The sequence below is a fragment of the Triturus cristatus genome, chromosome 8, assembly GCF_964204655.1.
Source record: "Triturus cristatus chromosome 8, aTriCri1.1, whole genome shotgun sequence".
Taxonomy (NCBI): Eukaryota; Metazoa; Chordata; class Amphibia; order Caudata; family Salamandridae; genus Triturus; species Triturus cristatus.
This window is the reverse complement of record NC_140591.1, coordinates 1,183,725,977-1,183,752,729: the sequence shown is the minus strand read 5'-3', so window position 1 is coordinate 1,183,752,729 and position 26,753 is coordinate 1,183,725,977. Positions and strand designations below refer to the sequence as shown.

Here is a 26,753-nt window from a genome sequence, read left to right as displayed (position 1 = left end):
ATTGAAGCATTTGGATTAATTTCAATGTACATATTTTTACTTCTGTTTTTATTATTAACAAAACATGCACTTCCATGTTTACCAACTTCACGTCGTGTTCGAAAAACTGGTTCGTGTAGACGCAAGCAAAAAAGTAATTTGATGTTTCCCCAAATCAGTTTCCTTTTGAGTGGTTTACCATCTGCATATTTGGTCAGCAGTTTCGAAACATGGAACTCCTTGATCAGAAATATTTATTCCTAGAGTTTCTCAAACTGTGGGTCGCAACCCGCCGAATTTCTGTGAGCGCAAAAGTCCTGGTCTTCAGAAGGTAAACAAGCAATAATAAAGATGCATTTACATTTTACATTTATTGTGTCACATTTGTTGTGCTTCAAAGACAGGGGTAAAATGTCAGGCAATTTTTTTCTGATTGCTGCTTATAATTTTAACATGGGGAATGGAGTTTCATTTTCTCTCTCTGACTGCACCGTGAGAAGAGTTTTTAAAGTGAACTCTGTGACAAACTTGCCGGAAAAGGCTGTAGGGATGTCATTTTATGTAACACAGCAACATTTAAATATCTATAAATGAACTGTACGCATATTTGAGAATATAATCAGCAGTTAGGAAATCAATAACTAAGCAAATTGTCATTCTGAAGTGTAATGTAAACAAACATTTGAATGAGGCAAAACAAATCAAGGCACTTTTCTTGGTGATGGACAAATGATAAATATTCACTGATACCCAATCCGCATACATTATCATTTGTGAGCCATATAGTTCTATCAGCAAAAATTCTAGCCAGTGCAATTTTAGTGGTAATTTCAATAGAAAATGTGCTGTCTGTAAATGACTGCGGGGTACCACACGATGCTTTAGTAATGCATTTGAGCACGTGTGCTCCACAATGCACCACCAGCTACTTAGCACACCTTTGACACCCTTCTGTTGACTACATTTGCTACACTTGTTTTTTTGTGTGAAGCTAGGCTTTATCACAGTTGCTATGATTTCAGTGAAGTCAGCACCCCCATTCTGAAAAATGTTCCAGCACCACTAGTGCAAAGGTGGTGAAATAGGTAATTAAGTCAAGTTTTAAAACAAACCCTTGCAAGTATTCCCAAGCCAGACTCCGGGTGAGCCTTACAGTATTTGCTGCTGCTGTTTTACCTTACAAGGCCATTTCAACTGAGAATGTGCCCATTATATGTGATCATACACAATCACCCCAATGGTGTATGGTTGCCACATATAAATTGAGGAATATGGATGTGGCCCAACGGCCAAAGCTGGCAATTTCTTTTTTTTTTTTTTTATAAAGAGAACCAGGTTCAAGTCCCGTCGTTGGCTCAACAATCCTTTGATTCTGGACAAATCACTTAATCTCCTGTGCTTAAAATAAATTGAATCAGACCTTGTGTAATGTGATCTGGTGCTCGTGTAAAGCGCTCCAATGCCCTTGGGCCATGTTCCTGCTATATAATACTATATCTATCAAACTTAATATATCTATATATTGATGTTCTAAAATGCACAAGGTCCGTTTTAACACAAAAATGGATAGGAGACCTTACCCAATACTCGGCTGCAGAAGGGTTTTTTCAAGCTTGCTAAATTCACTGGTATCAACACTTCTCAGAAGCCTTGTGATTTTAGTGAACAGATGACACAGGCCAGCACCCCACTCTGAAAAGTGTTCCAGCTCCAGAGTAGTTCACCATCTGCCACTTTTATGGGCACATCAATATTTTGGTCACAGTGTGATACAAACATGTTGAAGGCCATGGTCAAGGTTGTGACATTTACAACGCAATTTTTTTTAAAGAGTATAGGCCACACGTATCAAACGTTTTATTGTTCGCAAACGGGCCAATTCTGCGAATTGGCCCGTTTGCGAACGTTAAAAAGCCTTTTGGGATGTATCATCCCAAAATGCATTCGCAAAATTGGGAATCGCAATTTTTTCGATTACCTATTTGCGAATGCATTGAGGGAATCGCAATTTGCGATTCCTTAAATGCAATGCAGGAAGCAAGAAAAAAATGTGACCTGGCTTTAAGGAATCGCAAATTACCACAAGCCTGAAGCTGATTGTAATTTGCAAATTCCTAGAAAAATGCACATTTCTGCATTTGTTTTTAAGTGCCATGTGGCGACACACACATGCCCTTAGGGCATGGCATATTTGTGCGCCACATGTGCATACTTACCTTTTTTGGGGTGCAGTGTGGCTTTTTGGCCCCCTTGCACCCTTGACATTGCATGCGCAATTTGTGAGTACCTATTTGGTACTCGCAAATTGTGAATGCAATCCTATTCATTCCTATGGGCCTCTAGGCCCATAGAAATGAATGGGAAGGCATTCCTTAATAGCGAATCACAATTTGCGATTCGCTTTTAAAGAATATGTAGGAATCGCGAATCGGTAAAATTCGCTATTTAGGAATCGCAAATGCAATTCTTGATACATCTGGTCCTATGTTATTTTGATAATTCACAGAAATTTAAAAGTGTGTCTACCAGTACATAAAAAAAATAGCCCCAACCTCATAAAGGCCATAAAGGTCCCAACTGAGATGTAGAATGCAAAAAGAGCTGTTTAGGTGCGACTGGTGCTCTAGCCCAAACTCCGGATATCCCAGCAATAAGAATACAGCTGGGAGACATCCTGAGATTGGTCGAATTAAAACCTCTATGCAAATCTTTAGGAAATGTAGCAGTAATGCTTTTCAGAGCTAACAAACACACTGATCAGCACGATGGGGGCTTCCCCATGATTGCAACAAGCATTTAATTAAAAGTGACACAATAAGGGGAATCCTCACGAAGTAGATCTCGGAGACCCTAAAAGGAACACAGTGAAATGAAAATCAAGGAACCCATCATGTTGTTTATGAAGTTGCTTTATGAACTGGTACATGACAATCAGAAAACGAACCTTGTGAACCCCCAAGCAACACTCACACACCAAAGTCAGGGGTGTGGAAAACCTATCAGCCCATTTTCAGAACATACTGTTTTTTGGCATGGACAACAGGTTTTCATTTTTATTTTGTCCACTGGTTAAGTAGGTCCACCCCCTGCAGCAGAAACCCTTTGGTTGCCTGTTTACAACACCACATTATGAACTTGTGAAGATAATTCTCCTCAACTAAGATGGGTAATCCATGTGTATAATAAGCTGTTCAGACTTGTATACATGGTTCCTTACTGCAAACCCGTAACTATTATAATGAGCACTCTAGGTAAGAATGCAGTGAGCTGTGATCTCAGCTTGCTTCACTGCCATGTTCCAGCATAAAACCCATGTACAAAACTGCAACATTTAACAATTCAATGCTACCTATAGTGCTTCCAGTTTATATGCAAATGCATGCAGGAGCCTAAAAGCAAGATTGGTGGTGGTATTTTTGCTTAACTATTGTGTAATTTTGGATATGATTTAATGTAGGGATAATTTAGTAAAACATGTTTGGTGTATGCCAACATCAGCATAAAAAAAAAGATATAGGCAACATGAAAATAAATCAAGTGGCCAATTTCTACAACAAGCCACAAAAAGGAACCCACATATAGGTTTCCTTCCATTCTGCACATTTCCGAATATGAGGAATTCACAAGTTTACAGATGCAGGCCTAGAAACCGTGGACATTGAAAAAATAAATTCTGAATTCCATTTTTGCATGAGGAAATATACGTGTATTTGCTCATATGAAAATCTGATGAGTGATTTCAAATTCACTTTCTAAATATTTTATTTCTGCCCTTGTCAGGACTACATTTCCAATGTCTAGCGCAAGAAGAGATTTCCAAAGGAGTTGTTGAATATTTTTAAACATGTAGGTTTATGGGTGCACACAGATGATTCCATTCCTGAAATGAGCACTTTCCACCCACTTCCTCTCAGAGTAGATTTGCGTAAGGGTGGAAAAATCAGAGCTGTATTAGAATCCAAACCTAGATATAAAACGCTACCGTAAATCTCTGCTCACTGCATTAAACCAAAAGGTACATGTGGATTTTGGACTGAACAAGTAGTCAGGAATCATCCCATCCCATGGACAAGTAGATAGTTTATAACATTCCACACACCTAAAGGTGAAGGGGCACCCGACAGTTCAGATACAGGGGTTTAGAGGGTTTCCACAAGCAACTAACCCTTTTGACAAACAGCACTCAGCAGACAGGCATTATCATTGAAAGAAGCAGTATTGACCAACACTGTAACAAGGAAATGCTTTTGGTGAAGGTCTGGCTACTCTCCATAGTTTTTCTCATGTGTTATTTGAAATCATATTTTGGCAGCCTGCCACCCCCCCTCCCTTCGCCCCCCACCTTAGACAGAGAAAACCACCATAAAAACACTGCTGAATTTAGTATGATCTTCGGTAGGGAAAGAAATATGTAATAGGAGAGACTATACTAGAGAGGCCAAGACATTTCTGGCAATATAAAAGTAACTGTCTACATGCCACACCCTTTGATGTCCCCAAGGAAAATTAAGGGACTTTTCCCCCCTTGGGAAGCACTACTCAAACAAGCATTGGCATAGCCAATAGGTCTCGCATTTGGGACCTTAGAAGTGTTTAGTTATCCAGCACAATATCCTTGGTGCAATAACATCAAGTGTTGCATGGCTAAACACTTATAAGGTCCCAAAGGCGAGACCTATTGGCTATGCCAATGCTAGTTACATATCTGCTCCTGTCCCTTGAACAGAAAAAAACAGAAGACTGCAAGTATGAGCGAGTGCTTAAAATAACCAGTGTTTCTCTGTTTATCAAATAACTGAGAACCACTAAATACAATTGCAAAAAAATTGAAAGGTAATGGCGCACCAGCAAGGAACCCACACACCTAGCCACATTCAAGAGATCCCTCAACAAATACTACCAACTCCTGAAAGAGACAAAAAGGAGCACTCTTGCTGACTGCACTGAAGCCAGTTTCAACAAAAGCAAATAACTCTTCATCATAGTAAGAGTTCTCCATCACCTCAGCCACCAAAAACATCATCACCCCTTCCAAGTAACTCTGCAACACTCTAGCAGACTTCTTTCACAACACGATCTCCACAATCTACAAAAACTTCGAACCCCAACCCACCGCTGCAGACACACTCAGCTTCCTTGCTCCCACAGATGCAAACCCCGACCACTTGGTCACCACATGGGACCAGCTCACCACTCAAAACACAGCCATCATGAAATCCGTCCACTCAGGAGCACACACGGACCCCTATCCTCACCCACATCTTCAACCTGGGGGAGCAAGATGACTAGCAACAAGCTCACGGCCATTTTCAAAGCATCCATTACCATGGCCACCTTCCCCGAAGAATGGAAAAATGCGGAGTTCAAACCCCTTCTCAAGAAACCCTCCGCCAACCCAGAGAACTCAAGAACTATCGTCCCATCTCTCTGCTCCCTTTCTCCATCAAAGTCCTCAAAAAAGCAGTCAACAGACAACTCACGGAACACCTGGAGAACAACAATCTTCTGGATACTTCCCATTCTGTATCAACCATGGCACTGAAACCGCCCTGATAGCTGCCACCGACAACATCAGATCCCTTCTTGATCGGGGAGAAACCGCAGCCCTGATCCTCCTCAACCTTTCAGCAGCGTTCAATGCCGTAACCCACTACGTCCTCATCAAGAGGCTTCACCACATTGGTATCCAAGGAGATAGCCTCAAATGGATTACCTCCTTCCTCACTGGAAGGACCCAGAGAATCTGCCTACCACCTTTTACCTCGGAACCAAAGAATGTCATCTGCGGTGTCCCTCAAGGCTCGTCCCTCAGCCCCACACTGCTCAAAACCTAGATGACCCCTTGGCCAACATTGTCAGAACCCATGGACGAAACATCATATCCTATGCAGACGACACCCAGCTCATCCTCTCAATATCAGACGACCCCTCCACTATGATGGCCAACTTCTGCAAATGCATAAAGAGCGTCGCCGACTGAATAAAAGATAACTGCCTAAAACTCAAGACAGACAAAACGAAGTGTTGATCTTCAGGAGAAAAAAGTATTCCCGTGGAACGACACCTGGTTCCCTCCCGAACTTGGACCCACACTCACTCCAACAAACCATGCCCACAATCGTGGCATCATCATAGACAACAAGCTCTCTATGAAAAGGCAGATCAACTCAGTCTCCTCCGCCAGCTTGCTCACTCTTCGCATGCTCTGTAGCATCTTCAAATGGCTCCAAGTCTACACCAGACAAACCATCACTCAAACCCTAGTCACCAGCCGACTGGACTAGCGCAATGCACCCTAAGTAGGAATCCCCTTGTACCTCCTGAAGAAATTGCCGACCATACAGAATTCAGCGGCCAGACTCATCCTCGACCTCCCAAAGTAAACCCACATTACCCCCAACTCAAGAAGCTCCCCTGGCTACCCATTCAGAAGAGATGTAAGTGTGGATCAGCATCTTGAACTGACAAGGCTCTGCACAACCAAGGACCGGCATACATCAAAAACCGCCTGAACTTCCACCAACTCTCCAGACACCTGTGCTCTGCCACCCTCTACCTCGCTCACAATTCCTACTTTCACCGAAGCAACAGTAAAGCTCCTCCTATCTCAATGCTAAGGCCTGGAACGACTTCCCTCTTCACCTCCAGACCTAATCCCATCTGTTGGAATTCAGGAAAGGACTAGAGATCAGGCTGTTCAACTGATCACTCCCTAGAAGCAGGGTCCTCGGCGCCCTGATACCTTCACAGGTGATCAGTCGCTTTTGTTGAAGATATTGAGGATGACTTAAAGACCAGTTAAATAGGTCAATCAGGGGTAAGCCAATTTAACCACGTTTACAGGAGAGCACAGGCACTTTACTCTTATTAAGCTTGGGTAAAGTGTGCAGAGTTTTAATACCAGCAAAACAGATAAGGAACAAATTGGGGAGGGGGTTAATCACATCAAAGATGGTAATTTCCAGCAATGCCTAAAACCGGAAGGTTAAACAAAGCTCTCTACACCAGATGCATAACAGATATATGGCTGGTTGGCGTTGTGACAGCCTGCCGCGGACTTGAGGCACAACTTACGGGCTATCAAACCCTTGGCCTTATGATTGGGGCATTACTAAAGGAAGGTCTTTTTGAAGGTTGATCTTCCCGTACTTGAGGGATGAATCGCATGAACGTTTCGAATGAATTTTATTGCGGTTATTCTGACAACCCAGTGATATATCATTAAAGCCCTGATGAAGTTCAAGTTATTTAATTGAACGAAACGCATTGGATGTTTTGTATTGATTTAAAAGATCAAAACTGAAAAAAGGAAAAATAAAAAGGAACACTGTCTATACGTCCACTTTCTTCATTGACGGAGAAGTTTGTTGGTGCACCATTCCAAATTAAATTCAAGTTTCTATTCTGCATTGCAGTTGTACCGAACGAGGGCAGGTACAGGAATAGTTGTGCACATATGTATTGAACAAAAGGAAACTGAGAGTGAAGTGCGGCTCCCATAGTCCGCCGTCGTGGTTGCTCTATGTTTAGCCGCATTAAGGGGTGTCTGTTGAGAAGTGAAAGAGACATGCAGGCCTGGTTTCCAGAGCTGGGTTAATGAGTTACTGGTCGTATATGGAGGAAAGGTAGAGATCAATACTGGCAAGTTTACAAACCTATGTACCACTGAGACCAGGGTTAAGCTAAGGGAACTTTCATTTTAACTAATAGCAAACACCAGCCAACAAAACGACAAGGCGGTGTGCATGCGACACACCAGTTGCACGAGGAGACATTGGTATCTATTGGTCCCACTGAAATTCCAGACAGAACTACCTAATTTTACTGTGCTGTGCTGGAAAGGAAGGTTGTTTGGGGCTATAGTCTAGGAAAATAAACGACTACAATTCCCATAACGCACGAGGTTAACCCCCAAAATAGATCTATACAAGCATTGTGATCGTTTCTCGGGAAAAGAAACACAAATCAAACTATACAGTTGTCTGAAGGAAGCAATTATCTCGAGGAGCACAGTAATAAAACTCCCATTATGTGCCCATATCGGAAGCAAAGCGACCACAAAACTAGTCAAGGGGCAGTTACACATAAGACACGACGAGTATATTTTTTATAGAGAACTATGTACAACTGTCAGACTACATAAACTTTTTGAATACTGCGATATCAAATACATGTTTAACATTAGTACTGCTACGATGATACGCCCGTCCCTAACCTGGCTATGTGTAGGTTATTCTCATATTCTGCCGGGGCTCCTTGGGAGAAAATTAGCTCTTGGCAAGTATATAACTTGCATCACAAGTGTATGTTGCAGCAACCTGCTGAGCTATTTCGCCAGAAGTGAAATCTTTGACCCGACAGTTTGACAAAGAACAGTCCCGCAGAATGTACACTTACCAACAACGGAACTCACCTAACTGCACAAATACCCTCTGACCCTTTGCAAGCAGCAAACCGTGCCAGGGATCACAATCCAGCCCTGTCCTGGGCAGTACCACCCCCCAGCAGCATTGATATCGAAATAGAAAGAGCTCCCGCCTCACCGCCATTTTGGAATGGGAAAAACTCTAGGGCGTAAAGTGACCACTTTGAATTGTGAGTAGTTCAGGTATTTTGGGCCGCTCTTCTGCTAGAAATGTTTACGTTTATTTTAGGAAGGTAAGAGAAGCAGTATTGTGGTGATGGCGGAGCGTAAGCTAAGGGTTCTGGCTGTCTGTAGAATTAGAAGAAAGCCATAGTAGACTGGGGATAGAGCCGATGTGTAGCACAGGTCGAAACGGCGGAGCGTAAGCTAAGGGTTCTGGCAGTCTGTAGAATTAGAAGAAAGCCATAGTAGACTGGGGATAGAGCCGATGTGTAGCACAGGTCGAAACGGATATTTTTCGTGTCCATGTTTGAACGGCTGATTTTACGTCTGAAATACAAAACAAGTTTGAGGAGGAGGCAGCAAGGGGAGGGGAGAGAGGAGGGGGGCCTGCGCCTGTTTCCCTTGCGGGAGCGAGCAGGAACCATCTGTTAATTACAAACAGATGGTTTCAAAGCTCGCTCCCGCAAGGTAATCACCAAACGTGCACGCATTGCCATTTAAAGCAATGCAATGCGTGCACGTTTTTGCCGTAAAAACTGAATCGATTTCTAAAGGTCTCCTCCTATGCAGCGCATGCGCGCTGCGTAGGCGAGACCTAAAAAAGGGCCAGCAAAGCAGACAGATAAATCCATAAATGGTCACAGGTTCCATTCTAGATGCAAACGGCATAACACATTAATAGAATCTGTATACCCAACGTAATTGTTTAAACTTGAGTGGAAAAGATCATTACCTTTCTTGCACAGAATTTAGTACCCTCCAGACTGAGGACAGTTTACGACCTCTTCGTCCACGGATAATCAACAGAAGGATAATACACTAAGCAGGACCATACCCTGCCCTTCAAGGCACATTAAGTGGAGTCTTGAACAAGAACTGGGTTTTCTTATTTGCAGTAACTTCACTGGTACTGACCACTTTTATGTCATCACAACAAAATAAAGAAACTGGTGCACGCATAATTCGAAATATCAGCCTTTTTCAAATGTTAGGAGCCATCAAAACCAACAAATGTTATGGAAAGAAAATAATCCAGGCCAATCAATTAAATCAAATAATTTCAAAACAGAATACATTTTGGTTTGTCATTTACTCATGCACACCGGGTTTGCCACACACCCAGAAACTGCAGGGGTTCAGATCAGTAATTGCATAGGTCCCTGGCTGGAAGCCTTCCTGGAAGCACACACATGTGAAGTGGACCAAACGATTACAAACTAAAACTGCCTCGATTGTCAAGTTTTATGCTAGGATTTAAAATCTAAATGATGTTCTTAAGCAGAACAAATTCAAAATCTATGTGCATTATCTCATATAAAAAGCATTAGAGTCTTTCAAAGAGTTGGGTGGGGGTAGCGGGAGACATTTAGGGAAATCCTAAATGTTCAGAGGCTTCATACGCAGCGCTCCACAAAGCTTACGGCAACTAGTCATGCAGAGTTAAGCAATCACTTAACATGGACAGATAGGGATAATAATCCTCTTTAATATTGTCAGTCAGGCCCACCAATTTGCACAGGACTATGGGATCCCTTCTAGCAAGAGGAGTAAAAAGACAAGTGCTTGGGGGATAGCCTCACCTACCATGGGCCATTATTACTCTGTAGGAGAGGCAGAGGACTCATTAAATTAAGCAAATCTGGATGGTCACATTGTGCAAGAGGCGGCCTGTGTCTGGGAGAGGACAGTCAATGGTTCTCAAGCGACCACCATTTTCAAGACATCTGCAATTGTGGGTCCTGCAACCTTTTCAGCACTTAAGTACGGACATGATGCTTACACCGTGGCATGAGGGGGGGGGGGGCTGTCGAATATTAGGTGCCCTTTACCCCGGAGACAGGGTCATCACCTTCCAAGATGCACAGGGGACGTATAAAGAGAGAGGCAGAGGTGAGGTAGATTCGTGCAGCAGGCCAGGCTTGCTGGGGTCGCCAGAGGGAATTAGACTGGCTTCCCAATGCCTGGGGCAGGCTGCAGCGGCTCGGACGAGTCCGAGTCAGCTGACTGTTGACAAACTCTCATGATAAGGCTGGCTGAACTTGTGTTGCCGGGCCTCCGCTGCGCCTTCTAGTTGTTACTTGTTGCACTAACTAAGGGTCAAACAAGAATATAATCGATATGCACTTAGAAATGTCTATGCTGTTTAACGTATTATGAGAAGCGTCCTACACAGCTTGTCACATATGAGAATATACCTGATAAGAAACGAGACCCACAGAAGCGTTGTTCTTATTCTTATGTCATATCTTGTTTCCGGATTTGGGCGCAAAGTGTTTTGGCCTGCATTATATACTACATTTCTCCAAAGACTTATCACATTACCGAATACTCAGCCTTGGCCTAGAGTCCTGCATACCCCATACCAGAACATGCAGCCCTTATTCAGAGCCCCGGTTATCCAATGGCAGAACAGTCAGACCGTATCCAGATCAGGTTATCACATTATAGAACTTTCAGGCCTCAATCACACTCACTGTTTTCCCAGAAATGAACACTCTGCCCTTCTCTATTGTGCCAGTTATCCAAAGACTGAACTCTCACCCCTGGATATCCCATTACAGAACGATCACTCCTTCTTCTGAGCCTATTATCCGGAGCTTTGCGTTTTACTGGCTTTTTAGAACCTCAAGCACAATATTAATGTATTCATTGTAAATACATGGTTTGCTTATTAGTGTATTGCTTACATTTGTTACGTAGTGTGATGCTTTCATAAAGGTTGATGCTGTATTAATACCTCATACGTACATGTAGGCAACTGCCGACAAGACATAAACAGGTTTCTTTCTTACACCTTAACTCACATTTCACGGGCCTGCTTCTCTTACTAATGCAGAGAAATCGTACACAAGTCGGACACACAGGCATCTATACAGAGCAGAACTTCAGGCTTCTGACGGGGCATCAAATCTGCAAACAGTCTGAGTAAAGGTCACTCACAAGCGCTATTTGTTGCTTTCTCAGCCAAGGTATGACTAAAGAAATACAGAAACTGACCTCACTTATTGCACTAATAAAACAATTATTAGATTACTCCTACAGATATACATTGGGCAGGAAATACTCAGCCACGTGATCTGCCCCTAAAACACACCTTAATCCTTGCTCTTGGCGTGCTCTTGGTGTGCCATTAGCTACACTGTCCGGAATAACAAACCTCGGCTATAGGCACACATTCCTCAGACACTGTCCATGAGGGGTCATGAACTGCACTGTCCATAACAAACCTTGCCTAAAAGCACACATAGCTCAGACACTGTGCATTAGGTGCCATTCACTGCACTGTCCGGAACAACAACCCTCAGCTACAAGCACACATAACTCAGGCGCCGTCCGTGTCATGTCGGTAGTGCCCTTTAATTTCTAGTGCTTTGAAGCAGATTCAAGATCTTGCAGATTATTGTTGCTAAATGGGTGTAATTTCTAATATTTATGTTTCGCTCGTAGTCTTTGCTTGATTTTTGCTCGAGAGAAAGTGTCACTCAGTCGTTGAAGGTCACTCATAATTTCATAAAATTATGAAAATGGCAAACATAAGCAATCTGGAACCTTGGCAGCTATGAACAACGTGCTTACATGTTCTGCTGCACTTTTTATACGACTCTCAGTTATAGTAAGAGACCAAAGACAGGTAAAAGTGCAACACTTATTTCATCTCGAGGCTTCTTTGTGACGCAAGCGTATTGTTTGTGCTTTACCTAATTAAGGTTTGATTTACCATGAATGGACTGGCAGCCAAAAGTGTTGCCCCATCATATTTTGGAGGGAAGTAATTTTCTTTATAGTAAGAAGGACACCAAGTACAGACATACCCTCAAGGCAAGTCACTAAATGCCAACTTTTTAACTAGCAGCAGAAAATAGTCATTACATCATGTGCTGATGTTCAAAGTCAAGTGCTTGTAAAAACTGGATTTGTAAAGAAAATTAGCTGCAAGATTATGAAAGTTGAACCCCATATAAAGACATAAAATATATTAAGTGCACGTTAGGATCTGGTTAAATAGATTTGGGCAAAGATCACGACAGCGATAAAGAAAATGGAGTCCAAGGTAATGTTGTGGATAATACACAGAAGTACATGGGGGTAAATCTCAAGGTCAGGCATGTATGACAAGTATTCAACGCAAACAAAAGTGCACTTTCTTAACCCCCAGCTAAACCTAAAAAAAAAAAAATAGTACCTACTGCAACTGTGTGTATGGATCATGAACACAACAAAAAGCGTATTGTAGGCCTCATAAAAAAAATGACTTCCAAATAGCAGAATACGAGGGGTATCAAAAACAGCATTCGTAATTACAACATGGTAGTGCATTCAACAGGAACACAATACACCACAGCACATTGAGCATATCTGCGCATGCTTCAGCAGCGACGTTAACAGGAAAAGATTCTTGAAAAAAACAAGACCATTTCAATCATTTTCAGGCAAGGTGAATCATATGCAGTGTAAGCACTATGGATAAACTCTACATATAATATGCAGATGGAGTCAGTTCGAAAAAGACAATTGTACACATTCGGCGGATGAACAAATCTCAGTCCTCTAGCGAAGCAAAATAGAAAGGCATAGTGTGATGCCATCACAGGCAGTCTAGAAAACTTAACACAAGAGCAGTCGCTTAGGAGTCCAGATGTTGAAATGTAAGACTTTCCTCTTCACAGACTTATTATATATTATCATTTGATCTTTAAACTATGCTGTGAGAACAGATAGGGGAAGGCTGTAAATTAGCCCTAGTAATTGCAGGAGAGATGCAATCTCATAATATGTATATATTATCGATCTGCTTTGATAAACATGTCTTGCCAAAATATAAACAAACACATACATATGCATAACATAAACATTTGATAAATTAAAACAAATTGTAAAAGCAATATCTCAAGTGGTTTGATTAGCTCGATGGACATGGGAAAGATGTATTCACTTTTGAAACAAGAGAACAGCATCGTAACTAAGAACACAAATGGTTTCCCTAAGACCACATGGCAAAAAAACACATTTAGTCACACATACTTGACTAGGGTTTACACAGTGAAAGAAAAACAAAGCTCAACCTTTTGATACAATCTGACCTGAAAGCTAAACTTCACTTGGTTTTCACAAAGTCTGAAGGTTAGAGCAAAGCCATTTCAAAATGGATTCGAAATGAGCAAAAATACCATGCAAAAACGAAAAGTGAACTAAACAAGCACTAGCAAACCCCTTGCTAAATGACAGCGCCAGGTTATGGGAGGTAATAAATCACCTTTTTTTCCTGACCATGATACCCTTAAGGTGGGAGCTACAATCCCTGAAGCCCACTGGGTGACCCATTTCACAGGCATATTTCAACCTTCTGAAAGAGTTACTACAAAACAGAGATTTACCTAGATCCTCTTGGTCAGACTTAGCCCCAGCATGTTTAAAAATCCTTATTGAGATAACTGAGGTATTAGCAATAAACCAGTCAGCTCCCGAAAAAGTGCCTGGCCCTGATGGGGTCCCAGTTTACTTTTTTTTTTATATCAAATACCAATGTATGGGGCCCATTATTAACAATGTCTTAAGAAGTGCGGTTGAAGGTGAAATTCCTGAGTCGTGGAGATTGGCCACTCTTGTCCCTATTTTTAAAAAGGGACACACATTAGCTCCAGCCTGTTATAGGCCAATTTTTTTAATTGATGCACCTGCAAAAATCCTGGGACGAGTAATCTTGGCACAATTAGAGAAATGGGCAGAAGAACAAGGTTTTAACTCCCACCCGGTTTGGGTTTGGGTCTGGCATAGGCACCGTAGAACAAACATGAAATCTACACCTCATCACTAGCATATACAAGAATGCAAAAGGGGGCGCTATTTGCATGGCTTTTATCGGCCCATCGAGTGCCTTCGATTTATTAAATAGGAATAAATTAGGCGAAATAATGCAGAAGATGGGGGTGGAACCAGACTTACTCACCCTAATAAAAACGCTTGCATTACGATCTGAAAGTCTAGTTTCGATATGGTCCGCAAGGGGTTGTATCCACTCCTATAGAATCTTTAAGAGGAGTAAAACAGGGATGTATTGTAGCTTATACAAATGGTAGAACACTTATTACGGGTGGATGTTCCAAACGTGGGGAATCAATCAGTGCCCATACTATTATACGCAGACGATACGGTACTGATAGCCCACACGCCAAATGCACTCCAGAAGCTGTAAGACTATTATACAGAGTATATGGAGGGTTTGGATCTAAAAGTTAATCACTCAAAATCTTATGCCATGACATGTGGTCCATTGTGCACGAAATCTAAACACTTCAAAATGGGGTGGGGGAACACTGCTGAAAAGGACAAGTGATTTTAGCTGTTTAGGATTCATTTTTAGCTCATCCCTAAGACCGAAATCACACCTCTATATGAAACAACAACAAAGGGGAAAGAACATGGACGCCATTTTCAGCTTTGCAAGGATTTTACAACTTAAACCCTTGGCAGCGATAATAGCCTTGTATAAATCGAAATGCATCTCTGCCACCCTATATGGAGCAGGGGTATCGGGGTACCAAAAAGCTGACACGATCCAACACAAAGAAAACGGTTTTGCGCATAGGTTGCTTGCAGTCCCAAAAAATACCGCAAATTTTATATGCCACGAGGAGTTGGGCCTACCTTTTATAGAAGATCAGATAAAAATTGCACCACTACTCTTATGGATCAAGTGATGGCAAAATGCAGAGGTGGATTTAGGGAGAGCGCTTATGCCAGACTGTCTATCCCTAGATAATGTGAACAGGATACTGTGGCTAATGTATGTAAAATAATGTTTTCACAAATTGGGCCTAATAAAAATGTTTGCATCCCCCAAACATATTAGGGGCTATGCCAAGGCCATTGTAAAATATCACCATGGGGAATTCTGCCTTTAGGAGAGATTACAGGGTGTATTGAATATTAGAACAGGTGAGCAGTATCTGCAAATTTCAAAGGTTAAAACTGCTGAACCATATTAGGATGGACAGAGAATACAAATTATCTACTTTATTTAACTTCGTTTAGATTAAATGTAATTAATTTAAAAGTTACTTTTCCAACACGATGCGCATGGCAGCGCAAATTACTCTCATGTCATTGTAACAATGTTACAAAGTAGAGCACAGGTCACTTTATTTTATTCTGCCAAACTATGCCCAGGGCCAAGAAGCCCTTTTTTGGCATCCTTGCTGCGCAAGGCATAGATTAAGCAACATCGGTTAGCAATGGAATTTAAACAAAAAATAACGATAGACATATGCCAGGCAGTTTTAAGTTTTATTAGGAGTGTGATCTAGATTAGAAACCGTTATGAGTTTATAACTCTCTAATGGACGTTTTTAACGATAACCTTGCTCTTATTACCTTTTAAAATTATTTATGGGGAAAAAAATCTTAGATTGTCACCAAATGTAAGGTTTTTATTGGTGAAATGTTTGAAATCATCTTTTTTTAACAAAAGTTTATTTAGGTCTTATCATTTGTGATGTTTTATATGCATTTTATGGCAAATTGCCTAAATAAAGATGTTTTGACTTAACTACTTAAAACTGCATCACCAAAACCTAATGGTAACCTATCCACAAATTACCATGGCCTAGATGAGCAGCTCATGCAGGAAATGGCCATCCATGAAAAACACATGGAAGACAATGGCTAAAAAGGAGCTAACCCCAGTCGCCTTCTGTACTGCTTTTCACACTTTTATGAGGAACTAATGACGTGATCTTTCACGCTAATAAAGGCGTCTGTCCCCAGCTCAAAGTGGTATGCCAGGAGACAAACCTTGTACTAATATGCAAAAACAAGGCAACGCTCTAAAACTCTGCACACAAGCGTATGTTCTAAACCATCATTGATTCTCAGAAAGGTAATTGTCTTCTTACCTGCAAATCTGTCTTCAGCCATTTAGAATCCAACCGAGCCTGCGCAGCCAAACAAAAAGGTTCCGATGGCATCATCCTTCCCCAAGTATAATCCGAGCTGAGGCCTGTCAGATAAAAATAAATAACTGAAGCATTTCTATATGAACGAAGTTTTTCCTATGTACAGACATCCAAGTTTGGGAACATTCTCTTGACATTAATTGGGACACTCAACAGGCATCTTTTATTTTATAAAGCTATTGAGAACCTGCTGTTCCCTAACACATGATCCATCAGGCACAGATTTCAAGATGTAAAGGTAGTTATTTATACACAATCTGTGAGCCTCTCCTATTCCTTTTCACTTTCGTGTGCGTTGACAAGGCAGCTGCAACACAACTAAAGCACCTTGGCTCGGCCAGAACAACACTAAATATGGATGCAGAAAATTTGACCGACCCCCACCAATTACTACAGCACAACTAGACAAAAAGTTAAAGGAACAGGGCAGGATGGCCTCAAGAGAATAGGCTATAAAACAAGTCTGAAATATTAGCGGAGCAGAGGAGCTCTCTGCACCACACATTCTCAACCATTCTTGAGATCAGCCATTGGAAAACAAGCCTTTAAGAACATACTAGCATTTAGGCTCTCAACAACGCCCATATGGGAATACAGGGCGCGCTGGAAGAACTTGACACAGAGGCACGGGCAATGTAGTCTGTGCCAACACACCTCAGAAACGGCTGCCCACATTGCATGCAGCTGTGCAGGCGTGGTACAACAGAGGCAAAAGTACCTAATGCTAGTCTTTTTGCAGCATGGGTCAAGAACATGCAAAGAGAGACTAAAGCTAATCAACACCACAGTAATACCAAAGGAGTTAGCTCAGTTTGGCAAATTCTTATTTGGAAGCCTACCGGCTCCTACGTGAGGCCTGCCCAATACCGGGGGCAGCCACTGCAAATTCCTAAAAATTGTGGAAAAAGGGCAGGCTGCTAAGTATATGGGCACACTATCGTATGGGTGAACGCAAGCATGAACCATAACTTATCCTGCCAGAGCCAATTTGTGACATAGTTTACAGTGCATCATTAATGGGCACTCATTACTTATACTATTTTTAGATACTAGCACTTTACAATATTGCACTTTAGCTATAGCCCTAGGGTTTTTAAATCAAGTTTAAAGATAACATTACGAGATGCTGCTTATTCGCAACAATAGTCATTATTACTTATTTATGTTTGTACATTGTTTTGTTTCCTGTACTTGGAACTTTAATGGTCTTGATTGTCTAAATAAAGTATTTTACTGACTTGAAAAAGAAAAAAAAAAAAACTAACCCACATCTACAGCAAGCCAGGCCAACACAGAAATTATCCTAAAAACCACCACTCCAACGATCACGCATAACAAAATGGGTAGTCTCTTGACTATCTCCAAAGCACTTTCGGGCAACTTGAAGCACAATACAACTACAATACAATATAAAAGGTTTCTCCTGATTCCCAACACAAGTGAGTGTAAATATTCTATACCAAACAAATAAACCCGAGTATTACAGAAGTTGCTCCTTAATCAACAAACCCAGACAAAACAAATGTACACCGGGGAGTTTAAACAAACTAATCGCACAAAAGACCAAGAATAACTATCCTGCATGCACTACAGTGACAGCGCCAGCGGCCTCTAAAGTTGATCGCCAGCAACTAGGGCATGAAATAAATGATTGATTGCTTGTTTAGAAACCAACTCCTGCCTGAAAGCGAAGCTTGCTGAGACACCGAGAGAAAAAAAACAAAACAGCAAGTGGATAAAAACACAATCCCCGATGACCTCCTTAAAGATAGGGTTAATTATTTGAATGGCGGGCCATCACAATAGAGAACAGAGCAAACGTTAAGTCTATCCATGCTGTATTTACCATGCTTTATTTTCCCTGATATCAACCTCACATTAAAGTACTGAATTATTCAAATCAAAAGCATATCCTTCTACATCAATGTGGTACCCCTATGAAACTGGGGCCAGAGAATAAGTAGTCTCATGTACTACGAATCTAAGGTTAAAGATACTAAAGACGTGGTCTGCTTAAGTGTGTTGTTTGGGCATGCCTGTTGCCTGCATGCATTTCAATCAGCTAGTCCAGGAGAATTATTAAGGGTTGATTATTTTAGAGCCTGTGGACTTCGCCATGCCACTAGGTAATCCATGTCTCCCAATGTAGTGTGCAATTCAGTCCAAAGTGAAAATGATGTGACCGAAGCGGCATCGTTGGTGGCAGATTTCCTTGTCACTGCAAGACATTGCAAATATCGGTCTAACTCTAATAAAATTGTGGTGTCTGAGATCATAACTAATACAACACTGTCTAATTGGTTTTATGTCTGGAAAGACAGAAACATTGTGCACATTTATTATTCTGTCTTTGACAACTGGATGTCTACCAGAACTCCAAAGTACACAAGGATGGAAAAATAATTGGCTTTCGCATTTAAACAACTCATAATTATAATACTGACTCTTACTATACAGACAGGATACACAGGCACTGTTTCGTTCTCATTTGATTACATGGAAGGGAAAATAGATACTATGCCGATAGCTTCTGCATATACCGGTTCTGCTGTAGAGCAGTCTCTTGGCGCTAAGGCACATATGAAAGGAGTAGAGATAAAGTGACAATGATCAGTAGAGCTCCAATTAAGAGTGCTGAAATATATGTTTTTAAAGTTTGCGTCTGAAACGATTGGGATCTTCTAATTCTTTCAGGGGTAGAAGTCCATTCCACAGTTTTACCACACTGATAAGACAATGCGTGACCACTCCGTGTAGACTGTGTAAATATAGAGGGCACTAATAGACAATGCATGACCACCCCATGTAGACTGTGTAAATATAGAGGGCACTAATAGACAATGCATGACCACATTATGTCAACTGTAAATTTAGAGTTCTGGAGCCGAAGCTGATTTGTTAAGCACAAAATTCTGGGCAGTTGTCATCTTTTGAAGCGTTGCCGAATAAAGATTCCCACAAAAAAGTATTGTATACTAAACAAAGCAAATTAAATTAAATTTGCTCTTTCACAGGGAACCAATTAAGACTTATCAAGTTGGATCTACATACCCATGCCAGTTAAGGGTTCAGCAAGTGCACCCTTGCAGTCTGGAAATATCATATTCTGAGCATCAAATAGAGACAACCTCCTAGACTGGCACTGTTTGAAGATCTAAACCTCTTCATTTAAATGATTCACCTAATTAAATATTTCCCAAGACAGAGTTAGGTTTGGTGATTGAGTATAGACAAAAATACAGTAAATGGCTGGATTTTGGCACAGGTGCACGGACACCCTTTATGTTGGGTGAGATGCCGTTGTATATTCTACAGCCAAAATTAAGAGGGTTGACGTATTACTTTATTTAATTTGCTGAAACCAGGCGTCACTACTGAATTTAAGGTAAATGGCATGGGGGTCAAATAACTGGGGTCATTAAACCCAAAATGCGACCGGACGTTAGATCAATTATAGGCAAGCTGAATAATACTATCCTGGTAAGGACCCTTGCGCCTCAAAATGTCCAGGTAACGGCAGTAAAAGAGCCCTTAAACCACGACAGCAACTTATACCCATTCGGACCAAGCAACCACCTGAATATTAAATAGGTTTAACAAACCGAGATGAACCCAATGACATCACTGGGATCTCTTCTCAATTGTATCTTAACCCGGCTCAGAGATTACATCCCCAAAACCACAGTTCCCCAACCGATTCCCCTTCCAGAGTCATATGTAGTAAAAACCAACCATAACTTTAATTCGCTTCATACCAAAATGTGGCTAGTTGAAAATTACACTGCGAGGCACAGGCTCGAACGATAAACCAAGTACCATATTTCTGCAAAGTGTCACAGAAACGGATTTTGCAGGCAGAATTGGGGTTTAGGTTTATTAGCCACTATGTGCCTTAATCTATCCCCTAAATATCTGATGAGGGCTTAATTTGTCGTGCCTGTTGGTTTTGTGATGCTGAATAGAGGCCAACACCCCTACACCATTCTCATCTACACGGGTGACATTAGGGAATTACCAGGTTGCTTTGGTCTATAATAGGCTACAGACCAATAAGCTAAAATGGAGGGGTATAACCATTCAGAAGAGGCGAGAGGGGGCAGAGTAAGCGACCTAAAGAAGGGAAGAAGGTGTACATCAAAATATGTCGTAGACCAAGTGTCTAGCCCCGCACTGGCAGAGAAACATACGCCGTGAACAAGGGTTGAAGGAATAACTGCGGAGGCCTTATATAAAAGGCATACGATCTATGTATAGAATGGGGGCTTACCCCGTCGGAGTGCTTACCCTTTAATGCGGGCGCCCAGGGTCTTCCTTCCCTCTCTGCTGGCCGCGGACGGCCCCTTCTCCTCCTTTCCCACTGACCGACCCCTCTCTACCGCTGCTTATCAGATCCCCATCGCTCTGGACAGTGCAGTGACAGTAGTGAAAGTTCCGCCAATCACAGAGACAGAGAGGGGTCGGACGTCAGGCCAATACGCCAATCGCTGAGATCGCTTGGGGCGGGACATCCGCTTGGCTGAAAGGTATAGAGTCGAACGTTCCCCAGCATGGAGCTCGGAACAGCCGCAGAGCGGCAAAAGGCGGATATGTCAGTATGCTTCTGGTCACGTGAAAAGAAGCCATTTTAGAATGGGATCAAACTTAATACCGAAACTGTAGCGAACTGATGTGTTAAAATGCCCAGACATGGTTAAATTCTTCGTTACCGTCGAGCCTGAAGGGGTTGCTTGGAGCAATGATACATAATAAAGCAGCATGAAATACCTCTGTTCACTTTTATAATCATTAGAATTAATTTTGACAGCACTAAAGTGCTTTTCTAGCAAGGGGTTTGTTCCTGTATTTTTTTTTCTATTTTATCGGGGGAAATGCATGCTTTGTTTGATTTCTCAAAATGTTTATTGGTACTTGCTACAATACTTCCTGCCCTGCTGGTTAAAATACTGGCCTGGTGATGACCCTAAAGCTATGAAAAAATTGCCATGGAACCACACGAGTTTGAGGGAAGTAAAAATGTGAGGATTTCTTTTCACATTTCAGAACCTTTACATTTTGAAAATCCGTTGGAGTAAGAACTAAACAGCATATTTTTGATGGCATCACAGGAAGTGGTCACACAAACTTTGACATCAATGATAACACGAGAAATTTACACAGAAATAATAATAAATATCACATTAAATATAAAATTGGCGAACACAATAAAAACAAGCATTGGCATAGCCAATAGGTCTCGCCTTTTGGACCTTATAAGTGTTTAGCCATGCAACAGTTAATGTTGTTGCACCAAGGATATTGTGCTGCATAACTAAATGCTTATAAGGTCCCAAAGGCGAGACCTATTGCCTATCTGCCAATGCTTGTTTTATATAGTCATTCAGTTCTGAGCCTGTAAAACACAGAATGAGGATAAAACTGTTTACGTTGTGTAATTTGATTTCTCCACATCTACGTTATACAGGAATGATTGGCAATGCTGATTCTAGAAGTATTATGTATTTTTTGCCCTGCGGCCATTCTACCGCAAAAAGTGTAACATTATCTTCACATTAAACCAGATGAAGCTAGCATGACACCATTCCCTGCGAGGGAAGTTACAGTTCCTAAGTGCATGCTCTTAGAAATCACCTGCTTCCGAAACCTATCAGCTCGTTCATATTCATTGAAGAGAGAGTTGAATTCTTGTTTTACCCGTCTCCTGGCAACAAAAGACGACCTATCCAAGGCGATAAAGCTTTTTGATTTGGCAGATGTCCAGTATTTCGCAAGATGCTAGCCTTCCTGCTTTTTTATTTGTGATTCTAAAGCTTTTTTTTCTCCACATACTTGAAAATGCGCCGTGATTAAATGGGGAAGACGTTGCTATGGGCGTGCAGTGAACATCCGGGTGATATGCCAGTGTGTTTCATAAAAAGTCTCGTTCAAGTTGTCAGTTTCACAATTGCTTCCAGGTGACGAGCGTTGCGAGAGCATTTCACATCCTGAGTTTGGTAGTGCGAAAGTATTCGCTTGGACTTTGTCTTTTGTGCAAGAAACGAGCACAAAGGGCAGGGACTGTTTTATTATTCAAGTTTGTGAAAGAGCTTTCGGTTTTGCGGGCACTAGTCTCTTCCAAACCGAGCTTAGTTTATTTACGAAATATGAAGAGTCGGCAGATTAGAAACACGATTCTTTGCTTAGGTGTTTAAATGATGTATTTAGCCATAGTGAAGGAAAGGCGAGCTCACTGAGTGGGTATAAAAGTACTGGTGCATACTTGGAAAGGCCTGGCCATGCCTATGTTCCTCCTTTACCTTGTCGCGTAGAACAGAGAGAACCTTTAGATTTAGAAATCCTGAATAATTTATGCGCTCCTTTTACACTATTTTCTTTAAAAAAATATATATCATCTTTTTGGGATGCTAAAGATTAACAAGATTGAATTAGGGAAGCAGCATTGTGGTACTTAGAAAGGGAAATGTGATGGGGCGAAATTAAAAAGAAGCGGGGGCAGGAGGGAGTTGAGGCTGAAGGAGTATGGCTGTAAATAGAGAGAAAGAAAATGTTGGCATGAAAGAAAGAGAAAGAAGTAATAGCGTTGAGAAAAAAGTGAAAGGGTAGAAAGAAACAAGTGGAAGAAAGAGGTGGGAGGGAAGAAGTAACAAGCGCGCGCGAAAAGCATTGGCCGCACGGGCGCCGAAAGTTAAAGTAATGGCGACCGCGATGCACTTAATTACCCGTGATGGAGAAAAGACAGATGGCGGCTGCGCGCGTTCACGAGCACATGCACGCAAGCTTGAGGCCAGCAAAAAGCCTCTGGTGGCACTTTGAAAACCCCCTTACTAAAAGTCGAACATGCAGCGCAGGTGGTGCTCTAGGCTCGACCTAAAAACTGTGCTAAAGTAGCCTCATGCCTTCTAAAAGTAGCTAATACTTTGATAGCTCCAACCTAGTTCCTGCCATGTACCAAAGGATGCGGCAGGCAAGTTTTCAGCTTGCTCATGTTTGACATTTCAATGCTTAATGTGTGCCACTTTGATGGACACCTTAACGCTGTACAAAAAAGCAGTGTTTTTAGCATGATTGTTCGGGAACTTGTTGTGGCAGTAGAATAAACAATGTACAAGTCACCTAAAGAAATACTTCCATTTAGTCGAGAACCACCCATACTTGAGGTTTGGAAGTAATTTGCCATTGAGAACATATTTAACTTATACCCATGCTTAAGTTTCGTCTTTAAAAGATGACAGGCATGCAGATGTCTGACATTCTGGCCAATAGTTGACATGATTAGTAGGAAACTAATGGGGAGAACAATGAGATTATTATTTCTATACAAATTTCTCCTTTTGCTACCTATTACTAAGCAAAAAATAATAACAGTAACATTTTTGTTACATAGCGTTTTTTACCATATTTGTGCCATTTATAAGTGCTGAAAATATCAGATATTACTATTGTGCAATTTAATGGTACCGACCATGGAAGACTGAGTTGACCTTGCTAAGATTTGAACTCATGAAATTTCAATCACTAAAGTGAAGCAGAAACTTTCAACTCACTGTGCTACTCTGCCACTTAATTGGACAAATGTTTTTCATGGAATGAGTGAATAAAACATAACACTTTAGAGGGGGAAAAAACACTCTGAGACTATGAGCTCTCAGGTTTTCTGATTTTTGCGTCTGAGTAGGTCATCAAATAGTTTGTTTTACGTTACATTCTGATACTTGTAGTCTTGGGTTTATAATGGGATATATAGACCTGTGGCTACCAGCATGCAAAGAAAAACCTGGCTAGGATGCAGTGACATAGTGATACTCGAGAGCAGCTTGTAATTTGCTGGTTGTAATGGCAGAATCGGCACAGCAAACGCTTTATGCGTCAAGAGTTATGAAAAACACAATAAAGATACCAATAAAGTAGAACATGACATTTTGTGGATGCTTGACAGACATGCTAAGAAAAATATAATTATGAGTTAAGTACTATGTCCCCCAGTAGTCTGCAGCCTGTATCCAGCCCTGGAAGAGGAGCATGCCACAATTCGCGCTCTTAATCGCGTCCTGCTACATGCTGCGAGGGATGCCAAATCTCTTTGCTTTGCTGCTGGGATGGGACTACGTCCCCCAGAAGTCTGCAGCCTGTATACAGGCCAGGAGGTGGGGCACGCTGCAATTTGTGCTTTTATGCACTTTCTGTTACCCGTGGCTGGGACCCCAAATCTCTTTTGTTTTGCTCCTGGGGTGGGACTAATCCCTCCCCCCTCTGCCCCCTAGCTGTCTGTAGCGTGTGTCCAACCCAGAAGGATGGGCACACCGCAATTCGTGCTCTTAAGCGTTTTCTGTTACTCGTGGCACGGGACGCGCCAAGACCTGACCTGTCTGCACCTGCCAGAGCCCGTATGAGGCTGGGCTGGGCCACTTATCTTGGCCTCAACGTGAAAGGTACTGTTTTACTAATAGGTTTTAACCATTTTTAGGACACAAGTACTAGCCTACAGTGGAGCCAGTCATTTTTAGGTCGAGCCTGGACAGCACATGCGGTGCTTTACGAGGCATGCTGTGATCTAGACTGTGGCTTGAAGCACCTCCCATCTTTTCTATTTGTTTGACTGTGGCTTGAAGCACCTCCCATCTTCTCCATTCGTTCCTGTTAGTGCCCTTCATAAATACATGCTTTTGTTTGGTCAGCATACTTAATTAGTTCTGCCTTTTGGTGTTTCGATCCCTCCTAGCAGACTGCCCCTGCTACATGTGGTCTTATACGGTTTTTAATCCACATTCCTTCATGTGCAATATTTTTTCTTTGGGGTCTGCCTCTGGCTTGTTCCAGTACATCAGCCATATAAGGCCCACCTTCTTGGATGGTGATTCACTCAGAAACACCATCTCGGCGCTTCAGGTCAGCCTATTTCTGACCTCGATTGCTTTTTCGATTTATGCGCAGCCCTTAGTTAATTTTTCGGACCAGCTCTCTATAGCACTTATGCTTTTGTCAATCTGCTACCGTTCCCTGACCTCACGGTTTTTGCCCTTCTGTCCTCACACCCCATGCTTCCACTTTAGTTTGATTGGGGTCATTCTGCGGGTCTGCAGACTCACTATGGCATTAATACTCCCATTCATGCAGCCCATTGGCTACATTTTTATGAACTTCTCTCTTCCTCTGCCCCTTCGGTTATGCTTAATTGTTTATGTGTCCTGCGTACCAATTGGGTTTGGTTGCGGCCTAGAAGGCTCTTTATGTCTTTAACCCCACATGCATTCAGTGCTTTTCTCATTACGCAACCCACAGACCCAACATTGCGCAGTCATGGTTCACTACGTGCTTAGGTGGGCTTATGATGTTTTTACCTCCTCACCCAATTAATGCCTCTTGTTCATGGAAATCTATCTTTGCACAGTCATGTTTCACACTGTGTTTACGCTGGATTCCTCTAAACCACCCCATTCACCATGGTTTCCCTGGCATTTTTTCACCTTCAGGGGGTCAGAACTTCGGAGGGCAGGGTTTCGTTAGCATTAATAATGCATATTCCAACCCAGTTACCGGAATTCCCCCATTGTTTTAAGGCTTCCGCCCATCCTGGTAATTTCTTCTTCCCACTCACAAGGACCTGTGCGTTTGCTCGATCCTCCCCATCTTCTGCACCCATCTGCTGTTGGTTGCTGTTTTAGAAGGGGCAAATTCTCTCGCTTACTGTTTTCGCCTGGCTGTTCCGCATCACTGAAGCAAAGATGCTGAACAAGATTCAGGTGCTATTTTTAAACTTTTACTGACTGGGCAAACGTTGACGCTGTTTGAGCCCTATCTTTTTTTAGGTCTCGCCTACGCAGTGTGCATGCACTGCATAGGAGATGTTTAGCCGTCTTGCAGCTCTTTTTCCAAGCACATACTCGTGCTTGTGGAGGCATACGCCTTGCAGGAGTGCGCTGCGGCGCGCCACAAGCACGAGTATGTGCATTGAAAAAGAGCCAACTGCTCTCTCCAGCGCGAGCGCACCACTCGCGGGTGCACCCCTCTGCCTCTCTCTCCCGCTGCAGCGCCAGGCGCAAGTGCTTGTCTGCTTCTGCTCTCTCTGTCGACTGGATATGAGTACTTCAGTTTCTGCATTTTTGGATTCCTGTGAATTGTATTCGGACTCATACCTGTTAGAATTCACACCTATAATTTTCTTACATAGCAGAGATGAGAGGTAATAGTGAGATGACATCTTTACCAAGTTTAATTGAGGAACAAAGGTTTATATTTGC

The 26,753-nt window shown here is 42.0% G+C and overlaps 1 protein-coding gene across 1 annotated transcript in view; it reads right to left on the bottom strand.

The window, feature by feature from the left end:
* Positions 1-20,932, bottom strand: part of LOC146805589 (E3 ubiquitin-protein ligase HERC2-like) — a 1,563,844-nt gene extending 1,542,912 nt beyond the window's left edge. Inside the window, 2 exon segments of the mRNA XM_085622871.1 lie at positions 16,459-16,562; positions 20,803-20,932. Of these exon segments, the coding sequence (XP_085478997.1) occupies positions 16,459-16,533 (75 nt within the window). The 5' untranslated portion in view covers positions 16,534-16,562; positions 20,803-20,932.
* Between the last annotated feature and the right edge of the window lie 5,821 nt (positions 20,933-26,753).